We start from the raw sequence: 27,748 nt of genomic DNA on the forward strand, positions 1-27,748 counted from the left end.
TTCATGTACACATCCTCTCCAATGAGTAGGTGCACAATCTAATAATCAATCTGAGTAGTTTATCTATAAAAGTGATTTATGTAAGTTTGTATGGTTGTGTTAGATCCCATTGTTAATATGTCTAAATCTGTGTTTTTTGTTTGTTGGAATCTTCTTTCTTCCTCATCAAGCTTAACTTCAAGAAACCAAAACTCAATGTAATGAAAACTTAGATTTAGAAGCAACCAAATTCAATCAAACTCCTATTTTTTGAGCTTCTAATCAGAATAGTATGTTGTTTTGCTAATATTACAATGGTTAGTCTTATTGATTTAGTTTTCAAACAATAACAAACAAGTTTGTTTTTTTCAGGTGTTTTCATAAATAAACTCATGTTCAACTTTACTAGCAGCATATATATGAAGTCACAATTTCCATTTTCAGGTTAAGGCAGTTTGAATATTGTTATCTTCAAAATCTAAATTTAAAAAAATTTGTAAAATATGAACCTAAGAGAGTTTTGAAGTTGCTTACAATGTTGATTTACAAGATACTAGATCTAAGACAAGGGTAAATGGATTGGGCAATTGCATAGATACTTATTTATAAGGGCATGGTATATATATAGTTTTTTTTATTTACATAAATTTAAATTCACAAAACATGCTAGAGATTATAAGAGATCAATTTATAGGAGATTAAAATGAGTCCTAACTTTAAAAGAAGAAACCAATTTGGTTTTATTCGTGAGTTCAAGCATGCAAGCAATATATCTATTATGAGGCTTCAAGGAAAGAGAGTTACATTTGTTGTCTCAAAATGTGTACTAATTCATGTACCTTTGTTTTTCATTGGTTAGAAAAATAAAATATAAATTTAATATATATTAACTTTATATTTTCTAACCAATAAGAATGAAGGAGTATATAGAGTGATACACATCTTGGGATATAAGATAACCAGAAAAAGGCTAAATATATGCTACACTTAGTCTTCATTGACCTATAAAACACCTATGAAACCAAAAAAGTCACAATCTTAGATCCAAAGTGTTTGGAACCAATCTCTTATGCTATATTTAGATAAATGGAATATAAGAGCATGGAATGGAAAAGAACATTCCACCCAACAATGGAGAAGTGGCACCCTTTCCATTCCTTTCCATCTCATTCTATCCCTCTCCAAACTTCCAATATAGTGTTAGGGGCAAACAAGATGGTGGTTTTACCATGGAGGATGGCAAAAACCACCACAAATTATCCGAACTGAGTTAGCTTCAATCAAAGAACAAAGATAATCTTCGATAAATAAATCTCTAAATAGCCATTGTCATTTAATATCACAAAAAAGATGGTCCAATGTACGAGACTTCCATCTAGTGAGGTCTGAAGAGAATAATTATATATAACCTTATTGCCTTACCATCACAAGCGAAAGGGTTGTTCCGAGTTTTGAACCCATGACCTTTCAATCACAAGGCAATGAACTTTATCAATGCGCTAAGGTTCACCCTCTTTTCAAAAGAGGTGCAACATGAGGACTACCCAGAAAGTCACTCATCCTAGTAGTACTCTCGCCAAAGCATACTTAGCTGCGGAATTCTGATGAGATCTAGTGCATTAGTATTGATACAATCACATCACAATCAACTAATAAACCATTTCACTAATTTGGTTCTGTTTACACAAGCCATCTTTAACTAACTAATTGGCTAGCTAAACTAACTATTACTCATTGACAACAAAAAGCTCCAATCATGTTGGAAAATTCCAGTTTATGCTTCAACCTTTAGTCATGGATTGAAGAAAGTGCACAAGATTATGAGCTTAAAAACTGAGTTCTATGTGGAATTCTGAATTGCTTGTGATTCTGAGCATTCATCGTCCTTCATGGAGATCTTCAGAGAAAACCATGGTCCTAGAAATGTTGTCATTTTCAAAAGCGCTTAGACCAGAGTAAGGACCTGAAGAGAACATTGAAGATGTAGCATCAAACTCAAATGTGCTAGAGGACTGTCTTAGGTTGGCCCGTGTATTGGATGAGGGTAACACTGAATCGTTGTATTCTGTGATGCGCTGCACCATTTTAAGTGACTGTACTACTTCACCCATTGTCGGCCGTTGGTTTGCTTCAGGAGCAACACAAGCCGCAGCGATGGTGCAAACGCGAACAAAATCTTCCTTTGGATACTTCCCCCCAAGTCTTGGATCAGCTATCTCTTCCAACCTGTCCTTATCTCTAAGGATTGGCCTAGCCTGAAAGGAATAATGAACTTACTGTCTGTCATATGTAAAATATTCAAAGGACAGATTAAAGTTCAATCTTGAAAATATTTCGGATCATTAGGACTTTGTTTAGATTTTGTCTTTAAAAAACAATTTTTTTTCATAAAAACTATAAAATAAAACCACTTATGACATTTACATGTTTGTTTGGTCGAGCTTTATTAAAAATGCTTATCTGAAAGAAAAAACTGAAATTCAGTTTTTCAGTTTCTGGCGAAAGCATTTTTGAAGAATCACTTTAAGAATCATAAACAAAGGGGTCCTAAAACACATAAAACAAGATAAGATACTTTCAACTTGACAAGAATGATGTAGGGTTGTGAAAGGAACTAACCCAAGTAACAAGGTTCTCCTGTCCAGATGGCTGTGACATATCCACAGGTTTCTTTCCAGTAAGCAGTTCCAGCAAGACAACCCCATAGCTATAAACATCACTTTTAACAAGTAGGTGTCCAGTCATGGCATACTCGGGAGCTACATACCTACATAAGTATCATTTAGTCTTAAATCAAAATTCGACGGAATAACAAGTCTTTAGAATAGACCGAGACTAACCCAAATGTGCCCATGACACGAGTAGACAAGTAATTAGTTCTGCCTTCGGGTGCCTGCTTCGCAAGACCAAAATCTGCGACTTTGGCATGAAAGTTGTTCTCAAGCAATATGTTCGACGCCTTGAAATCTCTGTGTATTACACAAGGCTGTGAGTCTTCATGCAGATATGAAAGTCCTCTTGCAGCATCAAGTGCAATCTTCATTCTGGTGTCCCAATCCAAAGGACAATTTAATCCCAATGGACCTGGAATAAATCAAGGCCGATTTCAATAAAGGCATAAAACATGTTTTAAAAAAACTACACCAGGTACAACAACAAGGATAGAATGCATGTAGAGTTCAACATTACAGCTAAATTTGTGATTTGAAAAATTGCATTACCATGAAGCCAGGCCTCCAAGCTTCCATTTGGGACAAGCTCATAGCAAAGTAAGTTTTGTGATGAGTCACGATTGCTATAGTACCCCACTAGTTTAACAAGGTTGCGATGATGCAACCGGCTAAGCATTTCAACTTCAACCAAAAACTCTTTGTCACCCTGTTGCCCTCCATTAGTAAGCCTCTTAATTGCTACAGCAGTACCATCATTTAAGACACCTTTAAAAACTCTACCAAACCCTCCTTCTCCAAGTATGCTTGAAGATTCAAAATTGTTTGTTGCTTCTTTAAGTTCTTCAAAAGCAATAAATCGTGTACTGGTTGGGTGGGGAAGAGAACCCACAACTGAAACCACACTTTCCGTCCTTGGCTTTTCTGCAGGAAAGAGACAGAGTTGGTAGCAAGGACAGGAACAAAACCTCACAATATAATGGTAAAGATTTGTAAAATAACTACTATAATTACTAATATCAAGACAGATAGGAGAAGCTAAATATTGTTTCTTAATAAATAATACATTTGACTGACATACATATGATTTTACATTCTACTTTTTATGATCTTAAAAGTAAAATCATGCTAGAATGAAATCCTAAAGCATAATTAATTTCCTCAATCATAAAAAACCTTTACTAATTTGTTCCAAACAGACATATAACTGTAACTCCATAAGAGTTGTGTGTGACAACCTTCAATGTAGAGAAATTTTTCAACAACCAAGAGTCAACAATTTCAATTTTCTATTCCTGATTCAGCAGGATAAAATTGCATGCTAAAAAAATTCAAGATCACAATACAGTCAGAAATCCATACTCAACCCCGATAAGAAGTATTCAAGATTAATTTATGAAGCCTTCACGGTCAATTGTGCTAAACAACTCTAGCTCTGCAGTCCCAGACAGCCACATAGCACACATGTATTCTATCAATTTTACTTTGTCATGCTGTAGTTTATCTTTAAATGGCTCTCTCCCCCTCTCTCTCCATCTCCCTATTCTGTACTCAGCTAGTCAGCTACATAAAATTGTATACTAGATCAAGTTCATGATCACAATTCACAATGCACTCAAGATCAATTTATGAACCCCTCTCGAGCATTTGTGCCAATCAATTATAGATCTGTAGATGAGTTTGCTCCATCTGAACAAATGTGTGTTTGTTCTTTTTCTTTGTGCCATCTTGTAGTTTCCTCTTTCAAATCTCTCTCTCTCTTCCTTGCCCATCCCAGACAACTGGTGTGTATGCATGTGTTATTTTTCTTTGTACCATCTTGAAGTTTTCCCTTTCACTCTCTTTGCCATGTTGTAGTTTGCCCTTTAAATGGATCAATTTGCCTCCATTTAATCTTTTATACTCTATACTTACTGACTTAATCATATCCAGATTATAGAAAGTGGCGAAACAAAATCCAGTGTTTTCTACTATTACTATGTTGTCATGGGAATGCAAAATAAAATATATATCTGTCTCTGCTCTCTTTGCTTCACGTAGTTTTTTCCTTAAACGGACCAGTTTGCCTCAATTTCATCTTTATACTTACTGACTTTATGATATCGAGATTATAAAAGTGGCTAAACAAAATCCATGCTGATTCCCACCATTACTAGATTATCATAGGAATACAAAATAAAATCTTTAAAAAATGAGATATAGGTATTTACCAGTTTCTATGGGAGGTGTTTTCGCCTTCGGCAGAAACTTGCATACATAAAGTATAAGTGCAGATATGATGGCAGTGAAGAGTATGGCAATAGCAATTCCAAGAATAAGAAACAAATTTGAATGCCTTCCCGTACTTGAAGAATTTAATGGTGCACCTTTAGGTGAATGATAAAGAGGTGCTGTCACAGGTGATGCTACTAAAGTAGGAGCTGCATTAGCATATAAAAATATGTTACTATACATAAATTCATAGTTCTTCATTCTTAAAACTTCCATCAATCCCCAGAAAAAGGAACTTGTTTGTTTTGGGTTCGATTACTATAGAAAAGTATCTAGTGCTATATTAGATTAACGCAAAGGCCTTAAAGTGCATATAGTAAACACACAAACAGTGATAGATAACAAGCCATAAGAAATGTTAGGACAGATAATACACCTCCAGAAACATACATTACATACCATTATTCAAATTTACGTGTCACAATCAACAATACACCTCTAGAAATGTTAAGAAATGTGCATAAACACTGGCTATGCTGTTTTCTGGAAAAATACAAAATAAATGCAGTATTATTTAACAGCTATTAGAAGCCATGAATAGAGTAAACAACACACCCTTCAGCATACATGTAACTTTCTCTTCTCGCTGCTTCAGCAGAAATCATAAAATAAAAATAAATGGAGATAATATCATTAAACACAAAGCTGCGTATAGAGTAGAAGTTGTAGCAGAAACATTTATATAAATTACAAAGGACTCAAAACTAAGTACAAATAAATACTACCTATGTTATGTGCACAATAATTATCCCACTGGTTTTAGATATCAAGAACACTGAAGTATCATGATTAGCAATGGCATATTTTAGAAGTATAAAGGCCTGGACTTACCTGGAGCAGGAGGTGGAGGTTCAAACCATGTCATATTGAGAACTTTGTAGTCACCCACTAATCTAGGGTCTAACCGAACCATATGCATTAAAAGCGAAGAGTTTATTTTAGATGCTTCATTGGCAGAGAAACTGACACCTTTAAGTGGAGTAATATCCATCGATATATTTAATGTTGATAAGGTGACTACATAAAAGTTTATAAGTTCAATCTGATCATTTTGCAAACCAAGCTGGGTAGCTAATTCGCCAAGAAAAAGGTTCCAATTAGGATTTTGAGAGACATTCAAAAGAACAAGGTCCAGCTTTATAGGATAAACGCACTGGCAACTCGTACTGCCTCGTTTCAATACCATGTCTTCCTTGCAACAATCTGGAATAAAAGAAATAAAGAACTGTGTCATTATCACCTTCAGGTTCCAAAGCTCACAGAACTAAACAGCTATTAGTATACAACAGGACATCCCAGTTTTCTATGGTGGGCTTGCGATAAAAAATGGAACAAAAAGCATTACAAACAAAAGATTAATATTTATACGAAAAAAGAATGTGATGGCTTACTGGAAACATAAGGAGACAGCAATGGTCGAGCCAAAGCAGGAGGCATTGCAGGTGCAGTAGAATACATAGGAGCAGTATCTTTGAAGTTAGAAATTGGAGGTTTGAATTCACTCCTCTTCTTGAATGGTATTGACAAATGTAAACTTGCAGGCGGTGGACCAGAACTTACGAGTGGACCATATGACGGAGGATTCACTGGGGATGGTGCTGCAATCGATGCACCATGATAAGGGAAATGCTTCTTAGACCCATGGAGAGTTTTCGGAAATGGTAAATCACGAACAACAACAGAGGCCAAAGGTGACCTAGCTGGTGATAACAATGAGGGTTCCCGTGATGAAACACCAGATTCAATCATAAGTACCAGGCAATGTAATATAAGCAACCATTTCAGCAACAAGCCTTGAACCTTTTTGAATAAATCTGCATCATTAGTCAAAAAATCAAACACAGCTCTTAATGACGCAGTCAACGACTACTTCAACAACCAACTACGATTCTTCAGAGAATCAAGTTATGATTTTTTTCATCTCTTTAAAATTAAATTGGAGGCCACATTTTTTTGCCAAATGGACAAACTTGGATATTTACACAGTTTCATCCTTGTCGGCCCTCACTTTAGTAACAAAAGCAATTGTTTATGCATCAAAAGTGATTGTTGCACAACGTTGGTAACAAACAATCAAATAAAATAGAAGAAAACTGATGAATTTGTTAACGAGTTTCGACTAAATGTGAATACGTCCCCAGCATTGAGCGGCTACCAAGATATTATTAGATATTACAAACTCTAGCACACTCATGGGCCTAAAGGGTGTTTCTAATTTGTACTTATAATCAGTTATAACACGACACTTGAGTCCAATATATAACATTAGTTTGTCTCCTCCGATTCGAACTTATAATCGGCAATGTGACACTTCTTATAATAGTAGTATATTTCAAGTAAATCCGAACCTATATTTACACAGTTTCATACTTGTAGGCCCTCACTTTAGTACCTGAAATTCCACGAACTTAAAATCATCTAAATTCATTTCTAACAACATTGATCAAAATAATCTCAACTAAACAAGTTAAGTATTTACTAAATTAATGACCATAATTTTACAAAACAGCCAAATTAAGTATTCACTAAAAAAAATAAAAAATAAAACTCTTTAATAACTTATCCTAAGGATTAAGAATCATGACTAAGCAACAAAACTTAGAAACAAGAGGATAAAAATCAGTACCGGTTGACATGAAGAAACACCGTTGATTGCAACAGAAGATTCAGATCTACAGAATATACAACGAAATCAACGTGACTAAGAAGAAGAAGAAGAAGAAGAAAGGTGAGAAATGAATGGTGGATCCAAACCCGGGAAATCCATGGAAGATGGAGTTTCGGGTTCAGAGAGTGTGGTCCCACTCAAGTAGATCTCCATAGTTGTACACCTCAGCACTCTGATAAAACTTTTCTTTTTTATTTTTATTTTTTTTTGGGTGTGAATGGTTTTTGAATTTTGAGATTTTGTTTTTATTTTTTATGGGGTTGCGTGAGAGAGAAGAGACTTATAGAGGAGGCTTTAAATGCAGGTTGGGGATGTTAACGGAAAACAACTACTAACGGCAACGACCGCCAGGGATATGATGTAGGAAACATGTTAGGTAGATCCGAGGATATCTTCGGTCTTAAACTTTGTAACAATTTATGTATTTTTTCGTTTTCATTGGTTAGAAAATAATAAATTTTTGTAAAGTTAATATATTTTTATTTTTTTTATAATGAAAAATAAAGAGTATATAAAATGATACGAAGTTTAAGACATAGGATGTAGTTTATTAGTAGATAATACTATTTCAAGCTAGTTTTGTGATCTTTACTAAGTTTTATATTTTTTATATTCGGAATATTACAAATGTTTGATACATTATCACGGCTAAAAGAATAGTCTAAAACAAAACTTTCATTAAACTGGTCAAAATTTGAAGATTTAAAATTCTGATAAAAATAAATAATGAAGTCTTTAAAATTGCGATAGGAAATGCATATGCTATTTTCATTGCTATAATGGATTGGGTGGTTTACCTGCATGTCATTTGAAATTCAAGTTAGAGTTATATATTAGTAGAGAAAAGTATATGAGAAAAAGATGTATGCACTGACAGTGTACAAGATTTATACACTATCATTATATTATCTACTATTGATGTTTAATTATTGTTGACTTTTCAAAAAAAATAATCCAAATAAAGGGTGGATGATAGTGTGCATATGTATAAATCTTTACACTCTCAGTGTACAGATTTTACACTCAAAGTATATTAGGAGTTTAGACTTGTAAAGTCTATTTACTTTTCTCCGAGTCATATTTGTTTGAAAGAATAGTTACACATTCCTAAAAAGATTAATTGTTTACCATAAGATTGGGAATACCTTATACCAATAAAATAGACAAATCATTAAAACTTCTTCAAACCATATACGAAAATCAACATAGCCATAAGATAAACAATTACATGGGAAATATAATCTCTAAATATTCAAATTAAGGAAGATTTTTTATTTTTACGTGGACAATTAAATATAAGGGAGAGATCAACCTCCGATAAAGATCCACAACTTTACGATAATGGATATTTTGGATAATTTCGTTTGGGATATGTTGGATATTTCAAGTGTGAATAAAAAAATATTACATTGAGTAAAAATAGATGACTTAAAGATCATATAAGTAAATGGACCCATAGACCTAATGCCTTAAGGTTTTTGGGTCAAAATATGATGTCAAACTCACTTCTACGCTTCTTTCACTTAGCTCATAGAGGAATGTTGTATCCCATAGATGAAATCTCCCAACAAGTGGTATCAGAGCCGATGATTCGACGACTCGTCGGAGTATTGAAGCGACAATTGGTCGGTAGATCCATGAGGGATCCTTGTGTCGAAAGTCTTCCTGACGAGAGGTCAATGTGACGTGTTCCGTTGATGAAATGATAAGCCAAAGGCGGTGCAAGTAGATAAAGAGTTAAGCTCTGGTGTATCCAATACTCAAATGAGAATTCACACTTGAGGGGAAGATGTTGGGTATTCCAAGTGTGAATGAAGAAGTCTCACATTGAGCAAAAATGGATGAGTTAAAGAGCATATAAGTGAATGGACCCATAAACATAATGCCTTAAAGTTTTGGGTCAAGATATAGTGTCAAGTCCACTTCTATGCTTCTTTCACTTAGCTCATGGAGCAAAAATGTTGTATCATGCATGATGATAAGAAAATATGCAAGTAAATAATAGAGTTGAGCTCTCATCCAAAAATTCATATTAATGATACAAACTTATACTTTAGGTTGTTGAAATATACTTTATAAATATAAAAATAATAGTGTATGTGAATATGAGATATTGTACTGTTGGGTTAGTTCTAGCTCAAGTTATTAGTTTCTAATAGTAAAAGGGGTTAGTTGGTTAGTTAGTTTATAAAACTTTATATGATAGGGTAGTCAGTTTTTTCTTTCTTTTATAAAAGGATTTAATTGTAACTACTCAAAACTCAATTCATTTATTCAATTCAATATTAATTTCAAAAAATAAAATTCATATCTCTGGCTCTTTAATTTCTAATATCGGTGGGTTTGCTATTCAGCAAATTGGTTAATGAAATCTCAATTTAGACGAAAAGAGACCAACCCTTGCTGGCTTTGTATATGATGAATCAATTGGTCTTTTTATAAATATTCATCTGAATACTTCTTCACAGAAGAGCACAATCATGTTAGTTTTCTAAGTTGATTTATATACGTTCCATGAGAGTTAGTTTAATTGACTATTTAGTTTAAAACATTACATTCACCACTCCACAAATGTACCCAATGTAATGTATAAATCACATATCATTTGTGTAAATGTAAGAAATGAAGATGTATAATTTTACTAAATTACCACTGCCTAATGTATGGATTAGGATTGAGAAAAGTCAGGTTTGGTCGGGTAAAACTTGTCTCATACCCGGCTTTAAAAGTTGGTTGGGTTATTTTTGTGAACATGGACAAGGTCTTAGATCTGAAGCTAACTCGATTTTAAATATTGATCGAGTCAACCTTTGAACTCGAACCTGACTCTAGATCCGATTAAATACGATACATACTCATTTTAGATAAAGTATTTTCAATATTACTTATTATTATGGATATGTAATTTGACATATAAGATAATATATGTATATAGGTTGTTAATCATGTATATTTGATAAAAAATTAGAAAAATGATGATATTTTCGACTAAAGAGATCTCATTATTCTATACACAATTGAACACAAACATATACAAACATAATAAATGATTGACCATGAAGAATTAATTTATTTTAAGTGTATGATAGCCCTCCCAAGAAGGGTAAGAACTAAACTACTAATACCTTGTGAATATACACAAGTAATGAAGTAAAGTTTATTTCTGTCATAGAAAAATAATAGCACACTTGTGAATGTTTGAATGCTCTATAATAATAGGCTGATCATAAAGAACAATTATACAATCAACTTTATTAAATGAATTACATGTATCAATTTATTTTAGAGTTTAATATATATGTATATATAATATAAATGTTTTATACAGTACATTACTCAATATTAATATATTGTTAAATATAGTTTACTCTTAAATATAAAAAATACACATGAATAATAAATAATATTATTTATATATTAAATAAAAAAGTTGACACACAAATGCAAAAAAACTTTATATTCACACCATATAAATCCTAAATTCATTATTTTTAGTGAAATTGGTCCATAGATAAAGACAATATTCAATTAATAGCAATGAAAAATTCTAATCCTTTCATTTTCAACCTTGACTGATAGATTATTATTATTTTATTTTTTAAACATAACAATCCGTATTTATCACTTTTAACTCTGAAATTTACTTATTATTTTCTTCTCAATCAATTATTTTATTTTGATAGCATTTTTTACCGTATTTATCAATTTCTTCTGGAAATTAATACTAACTAATGTGCATTATTACATTGTTACTATTGTCTTTATTATATAATTATGAGTAATTTAACAATATATTTTATATATGTGGATGAATTTTCTTTGAAGTACATATTGGTGATAAAATCTGTTACATCCATAAAATAAGTCAAACAAATATACCTAGTAATGCATGCTTCCTATTTGCTTTCATAAGGAAAACTTTCTTGAGCCTTAGGAGTAAGACATGAGACAGTGACACTTTTTATTTGAGATTAGTTTTCATTTTCAACAATAACAATATAACATAATGTATACTTCTACCCTATTAATAAAGTGAAAACCAGAAATAATCATTATTATGGTATAGTTTCGTAACCTCTTTCGTTAATAACTAATATAAACTTCCATATATTATTTCTACTGTTTTTTTGTTTATATTAATATATCATTAATCTTTCATACATTCTCTTATTTATATTTTCACTCTCCATTGAGTTCATATATTTCATTTCTTATATTTAAATAGTTTTTTTCTTAAATAATCTATACTACTTATAAAGGGAAAATCCAAAATAATCACCCATTATGGTGTAAGTTGTGGTTCTCCCTATTTTACCTTCACTGTTTTTTAATTTTTACCAAAAAACCCATATATAACTCAATGTTCATATCCACTCAGTATATGTTCCATATTATTTGGTTAACTATTTATTCTTCTTATATTATGACTATTAGTTTTTAATGTAGAGCATGAATGTCAATTTACACCAATCGAATAAATTCAACTGTAGATTATAAATATTATACACAAAATATTATATTTGACATTTATGACATACATTCTCTTATTTATATTTTCACTCCTTAATATATTTCATCTCTTATATTTAAATAGTTTTTTCTTAAATAATATAACATAGATAATACATTATATATCAGAAAAAATAAGAATACGGGTAATTTTATTATACAAAATAATAAAAATATTTTCCTAATGAAGTATGTAACAAAGATGTGCTTATTTCCCATGAGACTATGAATTAGGTAGGTTATGTTAGTGCTCCTTTATGCTTCTGAATTTGTTCCAAACCCCTAATCTAGTGATTCTTATATAAAAAGATATTTAATTATATAAATCAATATATGCTTCTTCATATTCATTCATCGCCGAACCTCAGATCCGAAAATGTCACTCACACTCACACATGCTTTTCATCTCTTACTATTCATCATCTCTACTCATTCCTTTTCTCTCGCTTCTGCTGATTCTTTCTACGGTTGCGGTGGATTTATCGAGGTAAATTATTTCAATTCGTTCGATTCAAATCACTCCATTATTATTATGCGAATTTGATATTGGAGAATGTGAATTCACGGATCTTAATTTTTTTTATTTCGCGATCTTTATTATTGTGATTATGTTTATCTCAGCTTAATTCTGTTGTTTATTTATTTGTTTTGAATTTTAATTTATGTTGCAGGCGAGTTCATCGTTGATAAAGTCGAGGAAACAAACTGATCCTAAATTGGATTATTCTCATGTTACGGTGAGTGTGTAAAATGAGACTTTTCGCATTTGATTTAATATATTTGTAAATATTATCATAAGGTTTAGTTTTAATAGATGAGTATTTGGCTAACTGAAGTGATGAAAAGAGTGTATTATTTGAGGTGTCAGTTGTAAGTTGTAACTGTAATTAATTATTCCCGAGCAATAGAGTGTTAACGGATAGAGGGCGAGCCTCAATGCAACAATAATGTTGCTTTCCTTATGACCAGGAGGGAGTTATGATTCCAAATCCCATAATCAACATTTTCGTTTGCGAGTGTAAGGCTGTGTATTGGGCTGCCTTTTAGTATTATCGGTTTCGAGTCTTTGTTGTTGAAAGTGGTATATTGTAGACGAACAATATCTTGTGTAAAATTATTATGACTGAATTAGATAACATTGTAAAAGGATTTAAATTATATAGACTAAAGGGGAAATAAAAGCTTGTGTAAAATTTAACTAGAAGTAAGTTAAGCAGTAACCTATCCTAATAAATGTACAATCTACACTACTGACATGATATTCTAATTTTAATATGGACTTCACAAGTACAACGCTCCCATTCAATCTGGCGAATGGATATCTACCATTCCGAGCTTGCTAGTAAGACCCTGGAACCCTTTCTATGGGTAGCTTCTTAGTTAACAAATCATCAAACTAAAATATAAAAACACTTTGTCTAAGTGGGCAACTTCAATCCCAAGGAAGTACTTTGGCCTTCCAAGGTCTTTCTTTTCAAACTCAGCTGCTAATTTTTCGTCAACTTCTTCCTCACTAAGTAATCCTCAAATATAATTATGTGTCATTAACACACAAAAGTAGGATAGCGAGTTTACCCTCTTGTGAATGTTTAAAGAAAAGAGTATGATCACCCTGATTTTCTATCCCAACTCCCAAGGATACAATTAATTTGCCTTTGTGAATCTTTCAAACCATACATTTTGATACTGCTTCAATCCATACTGGGTCCTTTTCAACTTAGGCTCTGTTTGTGAGTGGAATTTTGGAGGGGAGGGGAGGGAAAGGGAAGGCTTAAGAACCATGAAATACACGTGTGAGATGGTTCTAAAGCCTTCCTTCCCCTCCAAAACTCAACTGGTAAATGAACCATAGTGAACTTACACATTTTATTTCCTCTAACTAGTATACTATAATCATATTCAGTTGAAATTTTAGACTTCCTCCTCCAAGTATCTGTTGAGGAAGGCATTTCTAACATGAAACTGGTGCAATTCCGAACCAAAGTGGGCAGCAAGAGAAAAAAGATTCTCAAGTGTTCATTTTTGTTAGTGGAGCAAATATTTCTTGATAGTCAATCCCTTAGCTCTAAGTGTACCCTTTTGTATGTAACCTTGCTTTATGTAAATCTTGTGCACTATCAAAACAATATTTCACGTTGCCTTATATCAGTCCAGTCTCCAGTGTACCATTTGGTCGCTTTTCACCCTTTTGTTTTCAACAACATCCCATGTTCCATTTTTTCCAAATACACTCATCTTCTCATGCAAGCTTGAACTTGTTTCTCATCCTTTGATGCTTCATGTACTGATATTGGGCTCAAAATGCTGAATATTTTGACTGAACAGATAACACTTGGAAATGATTTACATTATATAGACCAAGGGAAATATAAGTTTGTCCAAAATATAGCAAAAAATACAATAAATAAATATTCTATCCTAATAACTGTACAATCTACAAAAACTACAAGATAATATAATTTAATGTCGACATTACAACACAAACTACAAAAATCATGTACTTTTTTCTATTTTGTTGTTTTCTACTTGGGAGGTAGATGCTATGGTATATATTATGCAATGATATCTGTGGAAGGGAATACCTCTTGTTTTTAGATAAGATGCACTTGCTTGAATTTGAAATCAACACATTTAATTGATCCATTTGTTGTAGGTCGAGCTTCAAACGATTGATGGACTGGTAAAGGATAGCACACAATGTGCTCCAAATGGATACTATTTTATTCCAGTGTATGACAAGGTAAATTTTGTATTAGTGTACATATTATTCTGTCAATAGATGATTACAGGTTTGAAGGCATATTCATATATACAATTATACAGTATTTTCACAAACACACACACATATTTTGACACACACCTTACATGTCAATACATTATTCATTTATTCTAAATGCAGTTATTTTAATTGTAGGGTTCCTTTGTAATTAAAATCAATGGGCCTGAAGGATGGTCATGGGATCCAGAAAAGGTTAGTCATTGATATAATTTTCGCACAGGGATTTGTTTTTTGGGATGTTGATAATATCTGAAAAATATTTGAAGTATTCTTATGATTTCTGAGGTTTGTTTTGCTATTTTTTTCTTATCCCCACAGGTTCCCGTGGTCGTTGACAATAATGGTTGTAATGGCAACGAGGATATAAATTTCCGTTTCACAGGGTGGGCTATTAATTTTATTTTTTATGTTAACTTTATGTCCCGCCAAACCCTATGCTCGAGCTTGCTCTGAATTTTGAAACCTGAAGAAGTTTGTACATTGTAGGTTCACTATATCTGGTAAAGTTGTGGGGGCTGTGGGTGGAGGAAGCTGTTCACTTAAAAATGGAGGTCCTTCAAATGTAAAAGTTGAACTATTGTCTCCTGCTGGGGATCTCCTCTCTTCTGTCCCAACTTCAGAATCTGGGAGTTACTTGTTTACAAATATAATTCCAGGTGGGGAAGCATACCTTTACTTCTGCAATGATATTGTCTTTGAAGCATACCTTTACTTTCCCTTGGCCAAAGCCTCCCAAACTTTTCTCTAAATTCTGTCATACTCCATTTAACTCTCTCTCCCCTTAATCATTTGCTCTCCACAAATACTGAATCCTCTCCTCCATTATCCCTCTGTCAGCTGTCTTTTCTTTTATTCCCCCTTCCCTCCTTTGCTCCTTTCACTCATTGTAATTCCCTCCTCGCCCTTGTCATGTTCCTCCTTTTTGTGGAATCCATGTGTTAGAGGCCCATCAGTAGATATAATAAGGGCAACCTAGTGCCGCTCTCACCTAGTGGGGTCGGGGGAGGGTAGATGTACGGAGCCTTACCTTCGCAAGCGAAGAGACTCTTTCTAGCATTTGAACCCATGACCTCTAGATTACAAGGCAAACAACCTTGTGGTTGCGTTGAGACTCACCCTCCATCAATAAATATAATGAAGCACTAAAAAGGATTGAAAGGATTAACACATAGGTGAAGCTGGTTTCAAATTTCAACTGTAGGAAATATGATGACATTGGAGGCAAACAAAATTAATTGGTTGAGACCTAAGATGCAGTTGAGGATATTGGCCAGAAAGGCATGATATGTTTACTGTTGTAGAATTTATGGTAGATACGAGAAATTGGAATGAAAGCTTAGTTGGGTAGTCAGATTGGATGGGAAATTTTATTGTTGTTTGTAAATATCTGACCACGGAGCCCAATAAGTTATATCTGTCATTCTTTTGTGAATTAGTCTAGAATAATGATCATGTAGTCCATGAGATTTGGTTTTTCAATCATCCGTTGTTGCTATTATTTTCATTATTTGCTATTTTCCTTCTCATCAAAATTGCTGAGACAAATGGACAATACTTCCAACGTGCAGGAAAATATGAACTGCGTGCTTCAAATCCTTCTTTGAAAGTTGAAGTTAAAGGTTCAACGCAGGTCTGAATTATGATATTTAGCTCTGCTTTATGTTCATGCCCATGTCTTTTCCATGACACTATTTAGTATCATGTTGAAGAAAGTTATATTTAAATTTATTTCAATAGCTTATTAATTTAGTCTCATGCTTTTTCAATGAACATGCTTTATGAATTATGATAGAGCATTATGGTGTTGTTCGATTCATGTAGCTGACCCCAACTAGTGGGACTAAGACTTGGTTGTTTTTGTTTATAAATTTAGGCTCATAAAAAAGTTAATGAGCTTGCATATTCTGCTTGCTATTTTACCAAAAAATGCACTTCTTACAGGTGGAATTGGGCTTTGGAAATGTGGTAGTTGATGATGTTTTCTTTGTTCCTGGGTATAGTATCAATGGGCTTGTTGTTTCCCAGGTAATGTTTGTTGAAGCAACACATCTTATTTAAATTTTACTTCCTTTTTGGAATTGTATCATAATCTAGTGAAAAATCGATTTATATATGTGACATATAAAACCCTGTTTTCCTCAACTGCTTTATCTATTCATATTTGTATGATTGTTTTGAGAGATGTTTTGGCTCTCAACCAGCCCAAACTTTCTGTATGATTTGATGTGTTTTATGTTTAACTTGAGAGTTTCACCGAGTCCTTTTTTTTAGTTGTCTTTCATTTTGGTTATTCCTTTTTCAGGGAAATCCAATACTAGGAGTCCATATTTTCTTATATTCAGATGATGTTTTTGAGGCAGAATGTTTGCAAGGTTCGGCTGATGGCCCAAGACAAGGAGCAGCCCTCTGCCATGCTGTCTCAGATGCTGATGGAAAGTTCACATTCAATTCAATACCTTGTGGTAATTCCCTTTTTGAACGCTTATTGTCCTTCTCCACCCTTTTGGTGTGAGTCAGTCTTTGTGTATACTTTTCTGCGGAAGTTGGAATCCTAACTTCTTAAACGTGTTATGTTGTCACACAGGGAGTGTTATATTGCTGGTTCCCATACACCGATAGAAAATAAAGTTTTTTCGAGAGTTTTTCTGTTCTCTTGTTATACTTTTTGCATTTAACTATAAACAATTGAACAAAAACCAATTTGAAAATTGTATATATGGAAAGAGATGAGTGTAGTTTTCAAGATTCTAGGAACATTACACAATTATGCTTACTTCACAGTTGTTTCTTGCGCTTATGCTTACTTCACAGTTGCTAACTTGCTATTCAATTTTCTGATCATTTATAGTAGCATTTCTGCAGAATTGAGTATTTATCATTCTGCTGTGCATGAAATTGCTTCTTCGGATTACATCCTGCTAAAACCTATTTCTTTGAATTTAGTGTTCACACTTTTTATTAATCCACAGGAAATTATGAACTTGTACCCTACTATAAGGGTGAAAATACAGTATTTGATGTTTTGCCATCCAGTGTCTCAGTTAATGTTAAGCATCAACATTTAACAGTACATCAGAAATTTCAGGTACATTATATGGATAAAATGTGGTTTATACTTACCATTTGCATTGTTTGTTTTCTTTTGCTTTCAAAATAGAATTTCTATAATTTATCACTAAACTTTCATGGAAAGAGATTTGAATTCTGTTATGTTGTCATGTTTCTTAAAAATCCTTTAAAGTAATAGATTTTTATTATGTATTTTTTGTTGTTTTCCATCCACTTTCCAGATAATTACCTGTTCCTTATGTACTATTACTAATTACTATACACATTCACTGCATTGTAATTTATAATTACCAACATGACTTGGTCTAGTGGTGCAAGGCTCTACTAGACCCCCATAAAGACCAAAAGGTCAAGAGTTCGATTCCTAGGAGTGACACTTGTTGGGAAGGGAGGCCATACACCCTGAAATGGATTAGTTCCTTACCCAAAAGGTGAGGGGATATCCTTGGTAATACCAAAAAAATAATTTATAATTTTAAATGAGATTTCATTTTCAGAATTGGCTGCTATGTGCTGCATGGGCATAGTTTATTGCTATCAAACTCCTCAAGGATCACTGAGTACCAATAAAGTTTCCAACTGCTGGCTGATCACTATGATTAGCAACTATAAATGCTTATGGAAGAAAAACTGCTTGCTGTCTGTTGCCTACATTTATGGTTATCATTTTTTAAATTTAAAAGTGCATATTGCCACTGAAAAGATATGAGAAAAAAAATACAAAAACTAATATAGAAAAGAATTAAGATGTTAATGGGAGGACATCTAGGTATCAAATATAGATACAACTATTGAATACTTTAATTGTTTAATATATTTAAGTTTGGTGCAGTAACAGTTACCATGTTATGTTGGTGTCTGTTCTTCTGTTTGTTATTGTGGTTATGTATGTTATTTTGCTCAAGCATCTATTATCAATTTTAATTATTACAGGTAACTGGGTTTTCCATTGGAGGCCGTGTAGTTGATGGAAATGAAGTGGGAGTGGAGGGTGTTAAAATCACAGTGGATGGTCATGAAAGGTCTATTACTGACAATAAAGGATATTATAAGCTTGATCAGGTATTAATATAGGGAGATGTGCTCCATATATCATGTTCATTGGTGATGCATTCTTTTTTTGTCTTCCTGAATCTTCATTTATCTTCTCAGTCTAGAATTTTTGTTCACTTTTGTCTCCATATGTTCCTCACGCCTCTCATCCATGCTTTCATTAAATTAGTCTCTATCAATTTAAGTAATAAGTATGTAATCATTTTTAATCATTAGGGCCTAGATCTGCATTAGAAGTTTTTAATCGTTTTATATTTCGCTGATATCTTTCAATTAATTATAGTTTCTTCTATGGTTACATTTTATTTTGCCATTTCTTATTTCCATGTTTAATTTATTAGGTTACATCCAAGCGCTATACCATAGAGGCCAGAAAGGAGCATTACAATTTCAAGAAATTGGAGAAGTTTATGGTAAAATATATCAAAAAAATCTCATCAGCTATCTAAATTTCATATATTGCTCTTAGTATGATGGTAAAGATTTGTTACGTGGTTGAGAAAAGCATGGAAGATTTGTTAATACTTTGTAATAATAAAAAATGCTGCTGTCATAGCTCTTCTTTAAAACTTTGTTTGCTTGCTCAGGTGTTGCCAAATATGGCTTCAGTAGAAGACATTAATGCCATTTCGTATGATATTTGTGGTTCAGTTAGGATGGTTGGTGCTGATCTGAAAGCAAAGGTATGCAAAGATATCAATATAGTAATATTTGCATGAAGAGTTATCGACTGAAATTAATTTTTTTGTTAATTGTACTAGGTGGCTTTGACTCATGGACCTGAGAATGTGAAACCACAAAGGAAACTAACAGATGAAAATGGAAACTTCTGCTTTGAGGTATGTTAGCTGAAAGTGCAATAAATCTTTTCTTTTGTTGTCGGTGTCTCCTAATATCATGTGGGATATATTCTTGGCTCTGGCTGAAAGAGGTAAGGTGCTGGATTAGGATGTAAAAACAGATCATACAATATGGTCTGGGAGTTTTAGTTTTCTTGCTGTTCGCCAGTTTGGGAAGCATCATGTTATCATTGAATTTATGTCAACTTATTGCATTTTTCTATCTTAAGAGCACAAGCTAAAAAGGAAGTTTCTGAAACATTTGACTGTACAATCTGTGACAATACTTTAGGCCTATTGACAATAGATTCTTTAATAACCGGATATAAGCAAAAACTGGGAATTTGTGGTTGCAGCTTTGAGCTTACAATTTTTTTACTCTCATGTAGTTGTTTGTTTGAACCATTATAATAGAAAGAAAGAGTTCTCTGTTATGGAGAGGTTTCGGTTAGATAGCATGGTTTTTATGTCAATTCTCAGTTTCTTAAAAGGAATAGTAGTTTTTATTTGTTTAAAGATGTGTACAGGTTTTTATTTTTATTTTTATAGGCAAACATTGTTTTCTTTTTTTAAAGGGGAGGGAGAGAGAGCTCACTTCTGGGGGCTTGAACCCTGGAGGTCACTATGTCCTGCAACTTTACCAACTGAGCTGACTCTTGGGGACAAGATTCGCGTGTGTCTGAATTAATGCCTGTCTTGAAATCTCAGTTCATTTAAGTAATACAAAATAATTTTTTGGCTTCTTTCTTTAGTGATGTCTTTAGAGTATCTGCCAAATTTTGATTGTTCATTCTTTATTACTAATGTGTAACTCGTTTTTTAATGTTTAGGTTGTGCCTGGTGAATATCGCTTATCTGCTATTGCTGCTAGTCCCGGGAATGCTCATGGACTCATGTTTGTGCCATCTTATATTGATGTTGTGGTCAACAGTCCCTTGTTGAATGTTCAATTTTCACAGGTAATTTTTCATATGTTTTAACTATACATATCTTATATGCTTTAATTTAAAGTTTGTTTTCTTTTACTTTAATCTTTTTTGGCAAATGCATGCTGAACATCTTTTTGGAGTCCCTTGTCAGCATAGTTCAGCATATACTGACCAGTCATATCATATGCTTGTAAGATTTTTTTAATGATAAAATGTAGTTGACATTTAGTAACTCTAAGATTCTTTCAAGAAGAATAGAATTACGAACCTGAATTCTTAACTAATTAATTAATTATTTATAGTTCTTGTATATTGTCAAATATGTATTTGATTACTCTAAGTTTCTTTTGCTTCATATTTATATTTCCTTTTGGAATCCTTTTTACCACATCTTCACATCATGATCAGGATGCAGACCCGATTTTTTATGGCATAAACTCAGTTTTTCAAAAACATTGTTCTATACTGATTGTGTGGCACATGATTTTAGGCTCTGGTCAATATTCACGGTGCTGTAGCCTGCAAGGAGAATTGTGGTCCTTCTGTATCCGTGACTCTTGTGAAACAGGCTAATAAACATAATGAAGAGATAAAGACGATTCGCTTGACCACCGAGAGTAGTGAATTTCATTTTTCGGATGTTATTCCTGGAAAATACAGGCTTGAGGTTTGCCTTCTTTTGCATTCCTATTTTAATGTGTGATTTCTTAGTTGTTTTAAGTTTTATCACCTTACCCTTAACTGAACACTTCTATTTTAAATTCTCTACTGCTTTTTGTTTTTTTATCTTTTAATTGTGAGTTTTTTCACTGTGTAATAATATTGGTTTTAGGTCAAACATGGTTCCCCTGATTCAGTGACCTTGGAAGATAACTGGTGCTGGAAGCAGAGCTTCATTGATATAAATGTTGGTACTGAGGACTTGGATGGAGTTTTGTTTGTTCAAAAAGGCTACTTGGTCAATGTTATCTCCACTCATGACGTTAATGGTTTCATAACTCAACCAGATGGGTCAACTGTGAATTTGAAAATTCAGGTATCTAACAATTATAGGCGGAATAAATGTCAGGAAACTGCAGCTTAACGAAATTCATCTCTTTTCTTTTGTGCTATCTGCAGAAAGGTTCCCAGCATATATGTGTAGAATATCCTGGGGTACATGAATTTAATTTTGTTGACTCTTGCATCTTATTTGGGAGCTCATCTGTGAAAATTGATACATCTAATCTATCGGTATGGAGAATGCAGATAGCCATAATTATATTTCAGCTTTTTAATTTAGATTTTGTTCTTCCTGGGATTTTCTCTTGTCACAATTAATCTGTTTTTTTTTGTAGCCCATCCATCTGAAAGGAGAAAAATATCTACTTAAAGGACAAATAAGCTTGCAGTCCAGCCCAGTTAATGCATTGTCTGAGAATATAGTTGTCGATATTCAAAAGGATGGAGGTGGTATTATTGATTCTTCTAAGGCCTTGCTTAAATCTCATGAGAAAGATCAAACAAATAATGCTATATTTGAGTATTCTTTTTGGGCAAATCTTGGAGAAAAGCTTACATTTGTTCCCCGGGACTCAAGGTACGTGTATCTCACTGGTTTTCCAACAATGTCTGTTCAACCTCTATCTTTGTTTAAAGGCTTTTGTTGATAGAGATAGGATCAAGAGAGGAAAATCACTTGTGTGAATACACATTGGTGACTATTTCAGTACATCTTTATACATATATTCTGAGAGTAGGACTGTGTACAACAATTAATAATAAAGTACAAGGTGCACTTATACCATTTACAGTAAATATTTTAATAGCTTTATATTGTACCGTTTTGAATTTTTAGAGTCACATCCTGTGGGAAAAGTAATTGTCAATCTTAACTTGAGTTGTATGTTTCCAGTTTTTTTCTTAAACATTTTAATTAAAAATCATTTTTTGATCGATATTTTTTGATGATACTGGTGGAATTAAGTCTTGTAGTTTTTTTAGTTAATTTAACTACAATAACATCTGTGCAGTGCACAAAATTATCAAAAAATACAAAATTATATGTTTCATTATGTAATGAGATACTAATAAATTACAGATAATATGTTTATGAAGATTCAAATGGTGAACTATTTTGTAATAATTGCAAATTTTAAAAGTTAAAATATGAATTATGTAATAAGATATTACTAATTATATGTAATTAATCTATTAATGAAATTTCAAAGTTTGAGTTGCTTGTTGTATTAAGGTAGTAATAGAAATTTTATTTTTTTTCTATAAAAATTGTGACTCATGTCAAAATTTAGATGACACAATATCACAAGCTGGAGTTGCTATTTGGAAGTTTTCTTAACCTTGTGAAATTATATTGATTGATGATTGATTATATCTTTTCTCCCCTCTCTTTAGCTGACAGAATTTGTTCAAGTGCTGCAATGTACCCAAGTTTATACTTGAGTTATTCTTTTTGTTTCCTTGCAGGAATGATGGGGAGAAGAAAATTTTATTTTATCCTAGAGAACATCATGTGAGTGTTAAAAGATTAGTTTGTAAACTGGTACTTTTATTAGCCAAGCACCAAGTTTCATTTGAAAAAACTATTTTCTCAGGTATCAGTGGCAGATGATAATTGTCAAGCTTTTGTTCCTGCATTTTCTTCTCGACTGGGAGTATATATTGAAGGAGCAGTTTTGCCTCCTCTTTCTGGTGTTGATATCAGGATTTTTGCTGCTGGAGATAGCAGCATCACCTCACTTAAAAGTGGCGAATTAGTAGTTGAAACGACCACTGGTACTGATGGCTCCTATGTGGCAGGTCCTCTGTATGACGATATTGGTTACAGTATTGAGGCTGTAAAGGTAGTCTGTTTCTAATAACTCTCAAACCAATTACGATAGATATTTAAAATATAATACTTAAGTGGAGTGGTACAGTTTCTCTACTTATCCGAGATGTTTGTGTTGCTACCTTCCTTAATTAATTCTAATCTTCTCTACCTCTGCTTAAGACTTAAGTGTATCATCTGATAAAAGGTAAAAAATCCAAGTACTGAATGCAAAAGGCCATTTAAGTAGGGTTTTTTTCACTGTGATTCCCTTCATGTTGTCCTATATTTTTATTATCTATTTGTTTCTTTTTTGCAGCCTGGTTATCATTTAAAACAAGTTGGCCTTCATTCCTTTAGCGGCCAGAAGCTTAGTCAAATTTCAGTACGCGTACATCACATAGATGATGCTAAAGAATCCATTCCTTCTGTTCTGTTATCTTTGAGTGGTGACAATGGTTATCGAAACAACTCAGTATCTGGGACTGGAGAGACATTCTCATTTATTAATTTATTTCCTGGAATGTTCTATTTACGTCCTGTTTTAAAGGTACTTTACTGGCCATGACTGTTACAATATTGCATTCTACTGCTTGTTTATCCACTTGATATACATAACATAACTTTTCAATCAACCAGCTCTGTTCATGAGCCGCTGCACTTGGAGTTCACAACATTAATTGATTTGATTATGTATACAAAATCATCTCTACCCTAAAAGAGAGTAATTTCGTACTTGTGGTTGACAAAAAGTAACAAAATGTGAAAAAGAAAGACACCTATAGCATTTTGCTGTCATGCTTAATTGTTTAGTTTGCTCATCCAGAATCTCCACTTGTCTCTTCAGCTCAAAGTAGATCTTCTTTTTGTGCCTGTAGTCCTGTACTAGATTGTTAATATTTGTCTACTTGAGTGAAACTCAACTAAGAGAAAGAAGTTGCATAGTTTGTAAACCTAAGGATTTTTAATTATGTTGTTCATTTTTTCTGAGCCTATGTTTTCATCAACTATCTTATTCAGCCTATTTTATCTTATTTCCTAGGAGTATGCTTTCTCACCTCCAGCACAGGCAATCGAGCTTGGAGCGGGAGAGTTTAAAGAAGTTATTTTCCAGGCCACACGCGTAGCTTACAGGTTTCATTTTTTTATTTCACCAAATTTGCCTTTCTATCATTTAACTGAAAGCAATCATCACTTTGTGCAATTGTCCTGCATTTCAAGCATTTATAGCTTTATGGCAACGGTGTTTCCAGTAAAATACATTTTAATCGCTTGTCTTTGCTTTTCTTTTGTGGAAAAGAATATTGGTCTAATATTTTCTATAATTTTTTTTTGTGTAAAAGCTAAATTCAAGTGTTGTTTTGTTTATATCTTTTCCCTGCTTCATAATCTTGTCCTCATTTGTTTTTTTCTCTATCAATATAATATTTTCACAATAACTACCTGCCTTATCTCAAGTAATTGAGATTCTAAGGTGACTAACTTTGAGAGATGCATATATATATAGATCGTCTGTAATCTGTTAAAAACATAGGCATCACCTCTTCTTCAAGAACAGTTTTTGGTAATACGGATCTGGTTTAAATGAGAGACTTAATTGTGAATTTATTTAACAAAGGGTATATGTGTTTTCTGATAGAGGAATTAGAGTAAGGGCAGGAGTGCAACTCAATAAATATCACCTTTGGGAAAATATATTCTTAATTGTAATTTACTACATATACACAATGCTTTTATAACTCTACTGCACCTATCTTGAATGATCTAGATCTTGCACATACCTCACATAGTCACATTGTACAAGCAAGTATTTTTTTTATTTTAGGAATTCTGTAGTAAATTCCATTGAAATTGGTAGCTGACCTAATAGATTGATTTTAAATCTATCATTAAAGTATACCTCATTATAGTAGAATGCAATCCTTCCTATTTTGCACAAGTTTCCACAACTTGAAGATGCATACCATTGCAAGGTTATGTCTGACTAATAGTTTACATTACATGATGAATGGAACTTAAACTATACTTATGACCAGTGTTTTAAATTGCGGTCGTGGTTGCAGTTACTGCGATTTCGGTCATTACGGCCGTTGCGATGCGGATTGTGGCCGTTGCTGTGTAAATTATTTTGTGAGTAAAAAATATTTTTGATATCGATGCGGCCAGATGCGGTTGCGTCCCAATGCGACTCAAATGCGGTCTGAAGCCGTTGCGTTGTGGTCGCATCACTGTGATTCAGTGTCAAAACGCAATTGTGGTGTAATGCGGTTGCAGCGATCACCGCAACCGCAATATTGCGGCAGCATCGTGTGATGCGGTCCGCAATTTGAAACATTGCTTATGACTAGGGTGATGTAAAATGCAAAAGGGGTAGGAGGTGAATGGACATGTTTGTATTATTTGTTACAGAGAAATTATATTTTCTCACTTTATACCATGTAAGTTTTTCTCCTTTTCCTTGCATCTGCACTTTTTAACTTGAGCATACTTTACTCTGGAAGATGCTGAGGTAAATCAATTCTTACAGTGCTACAGGCTTAGTAACTCTGTTGTCAGGCGAACCCAAAGGAGGAGTTTCAGTTGAAGCCCGGGCAGAGTCAAAAGGCTATTTTGAGGAAACTGTGACCGATTCCTCTGGAAATTATCGTCTAAGAGGACTACATCCTGACACTGTCTATGCTGTTAAAGTATCTAAAAGGGATGTATTGGGCAATTCTAATATAGAGCGTGCATCTCCAGATTCCGTTGCTGTCAAGGTTAGTTCTTATTAGCTATCTGTTTCAGCTTCGCCATCCATGTTCAGATCCTGGTCTAAGCTTGTTGGTTATTGTTCACAGGTTGGAACTGAGGATATTAAGGGTTTAGATTTTATAGTTTTTGAGGAGCCAGAAATAACAATTGTAAGTTGCCACATCGAAGGAAACACGACAGATGAACTGCGTAAACACCTAATAGTAGAGATCAAGTCAGCTAGTGACACGACGAAGATAGAGTCTGTCTTCCCCCTGCCAATCTCTAACTTCTTCCAAGTGAAAGGTTTATCGAAGGGTAGACATCTTCTCCAACTTAGATCTGGTTTCCCTTCAAGCTCCCTTAAATTTGAATCTGATGTCATTGAGGTCGACTTGGAGAAAAATATTCAAATCCATGTTGGCCCTCTGAGATACAGAATTGTTGAAGATCAGCTGAAGCAGGTTTCTTCTTCTCTCCACCTTTTTTTTATTTTTCTTAATTTTCCATTAACAACTTCTAATTTTCCTCCTGACATTATAATTCTTATTCTTAATTCTTGTACAATGCAGGAGTTGACTCCGGCACCAATATTAACTCTTGTAGGTGGATTTCTATTTATTGCACTTGTTCTCAGCATCCCAAAGTAAGTTTAATATTCCTGTCCTTTTTTGTGCCTTAAAAGTAATTGTTTTTGGACTAATATTGCCATATTTCTGAATTAATCTCCTTCCCCTACCCTAAATGAAGATTGAAGGACCTGTATGAAGCCACAATAGATATACCCACACCAGGATTTTCATCAACATCAAGAAAAGATGTGAAGAAGCCAATTTTGAGAAAGAAGACATACTAAGCCCCATATAGGCATAAGGTTTGCATAACTGACCTTAGTTGAGTTAGTTTCACATCATTCAAGTTCTCTGATTAGTTAGAAAGTTTTTCTTTATTTATCTGAAGGGGCAAATCAAAATAGAATAGAATGTAATTTACTAATTCTTTGGTTTTCAGTATGAAATCTTTTTTTAAAAAAACTTTTTGCTGGGTAGCAAATGCAAATAGCAGTGATATTTGTATTTGTTGCTTGAAATTTTGTTGTGGCCCTGTATTATAGCTTAAACATTTTTAGTCTGTTTGGATGTTCCTGTTTTGTTTAATATGAAAGGACAGAACTTTGTTTTCATAATCTTTTAGTGAGTGAACAGTGCTACATGTTTGTTGCTAACCTCAGTTCACTATATCACTTAATCTATTATAAATACGTAACTTTTGATAATTGTTTTTTAAATTTCTTAACTAATTTTCTTTATTGGTGAAGCCACCTGCATGTTATACTTTTTTGTATACTGATAAGAAAGTTGAAGTATATGGTAAGTTTTCTGTATTTTCAGCATATTTGGTGTCAATTTTGATGTTATTGGGGTAAATATGTAATAGAACTGTA

The 27,748-nt window shown here is 33.2% G+C and overlaps 2 protein-coding genes across 3 annotated transcripts; one reads left to right on the forward strand and one right to left on the reverse strand.

The window, feature by feature from the left end:
- On the reverse strand, positions 1,571-7,889 carry LOC109344061 (proline-rich receptor-like protein kinase PERK3). The gene is made up of 8 exons (XM_019582665.1): positions 7,546-7,889; positions 6,311-6,733; positions 5,751-6,122; positions 4,859-5,068; positions 3,201-3,572; positions 2,820-3,063; positions 2,599-2,746; positions 1,571-2,234 (listed from the first exon to the last, which is right to left on the reverse strand). Exons 1-8 carry the CDS (start codon positions 7,553-7,555, stop codon positions 1,857-1,859), a joined length of 2,157 nt encoding a protein of 718 aa, XP_019438210.1. The 5' UTR covers positions 7,556-7,889; the 3' UTR covers positions 1,571-1,856.
- On the forward strand, positions 12,389-27,486 carry LOC109344062 (nodal modulator 1-like). Of its 2 annotated transcripts, XM_019582666.1 has the most exons (27): positions 12,390-12,583; positions 12,768-12,833; positions 14,750-14,836; positions 15,011-15,067; positions 15,194-15,258; positions 15,362-15,531; positions 16,444-16,505; positions 16,817-16,900; positions 17,178-17,337; positions 17,845-17,960; positions 18,878-19,006; positions 19,339-19,410; positions 19,585-19,680; positions 19,759-19,836; positions 20,667-20,795; positions 21,256-21,432; positions 21,598-21,801; positions 21,885-21,998; positions 22,103-22,344; positions 23,232-23,277; positions 23,360-23,608; positions 23,894-24,124; positions 24,617-24,708; positions 26,102-26,330; positions 26,412-26,768; positions 26,877-26,950; positions 27,055-27,486. In XM_019582666.1, exons 1-27 carry the CDS (start codon positions 12,473-12,475, stop codon positions 27,158-27,160), a joined length of 3,603 nt encoding a protein of 1,200 aa, XP_019438211.1. In that variant the 5' UTR covers positions 12,390-12,472; the 3' UTR covers positions 27,161-27,486. The 2 variants fall into 2 exon arrangements, with proteins under 2 accessions (XP_019438212.1, XP_019438211.1); XM_019582667.1 differs by lacking the exons at positions 19,339-19,410; positions 19,585-19,680 and having other exon boundaries at positions 12,389-12,583.

This window comes from Lupinus angustifolius, chromosome LG03, assembly GCF_001865875.1.
Source record: "Lupinus angustifolius cultivar Tanjil chromosome LG03, LupAngTanjil_v1.0, whole genome shotgun sequence".
Taxonomy (NCBI): domain Eukaryota; kingdom Viridiplantae; phylum Streptophyta; class Magnoliopsida; order Fabales; family Fabaceae; genus Lupinus; species Lupinus angustifolius.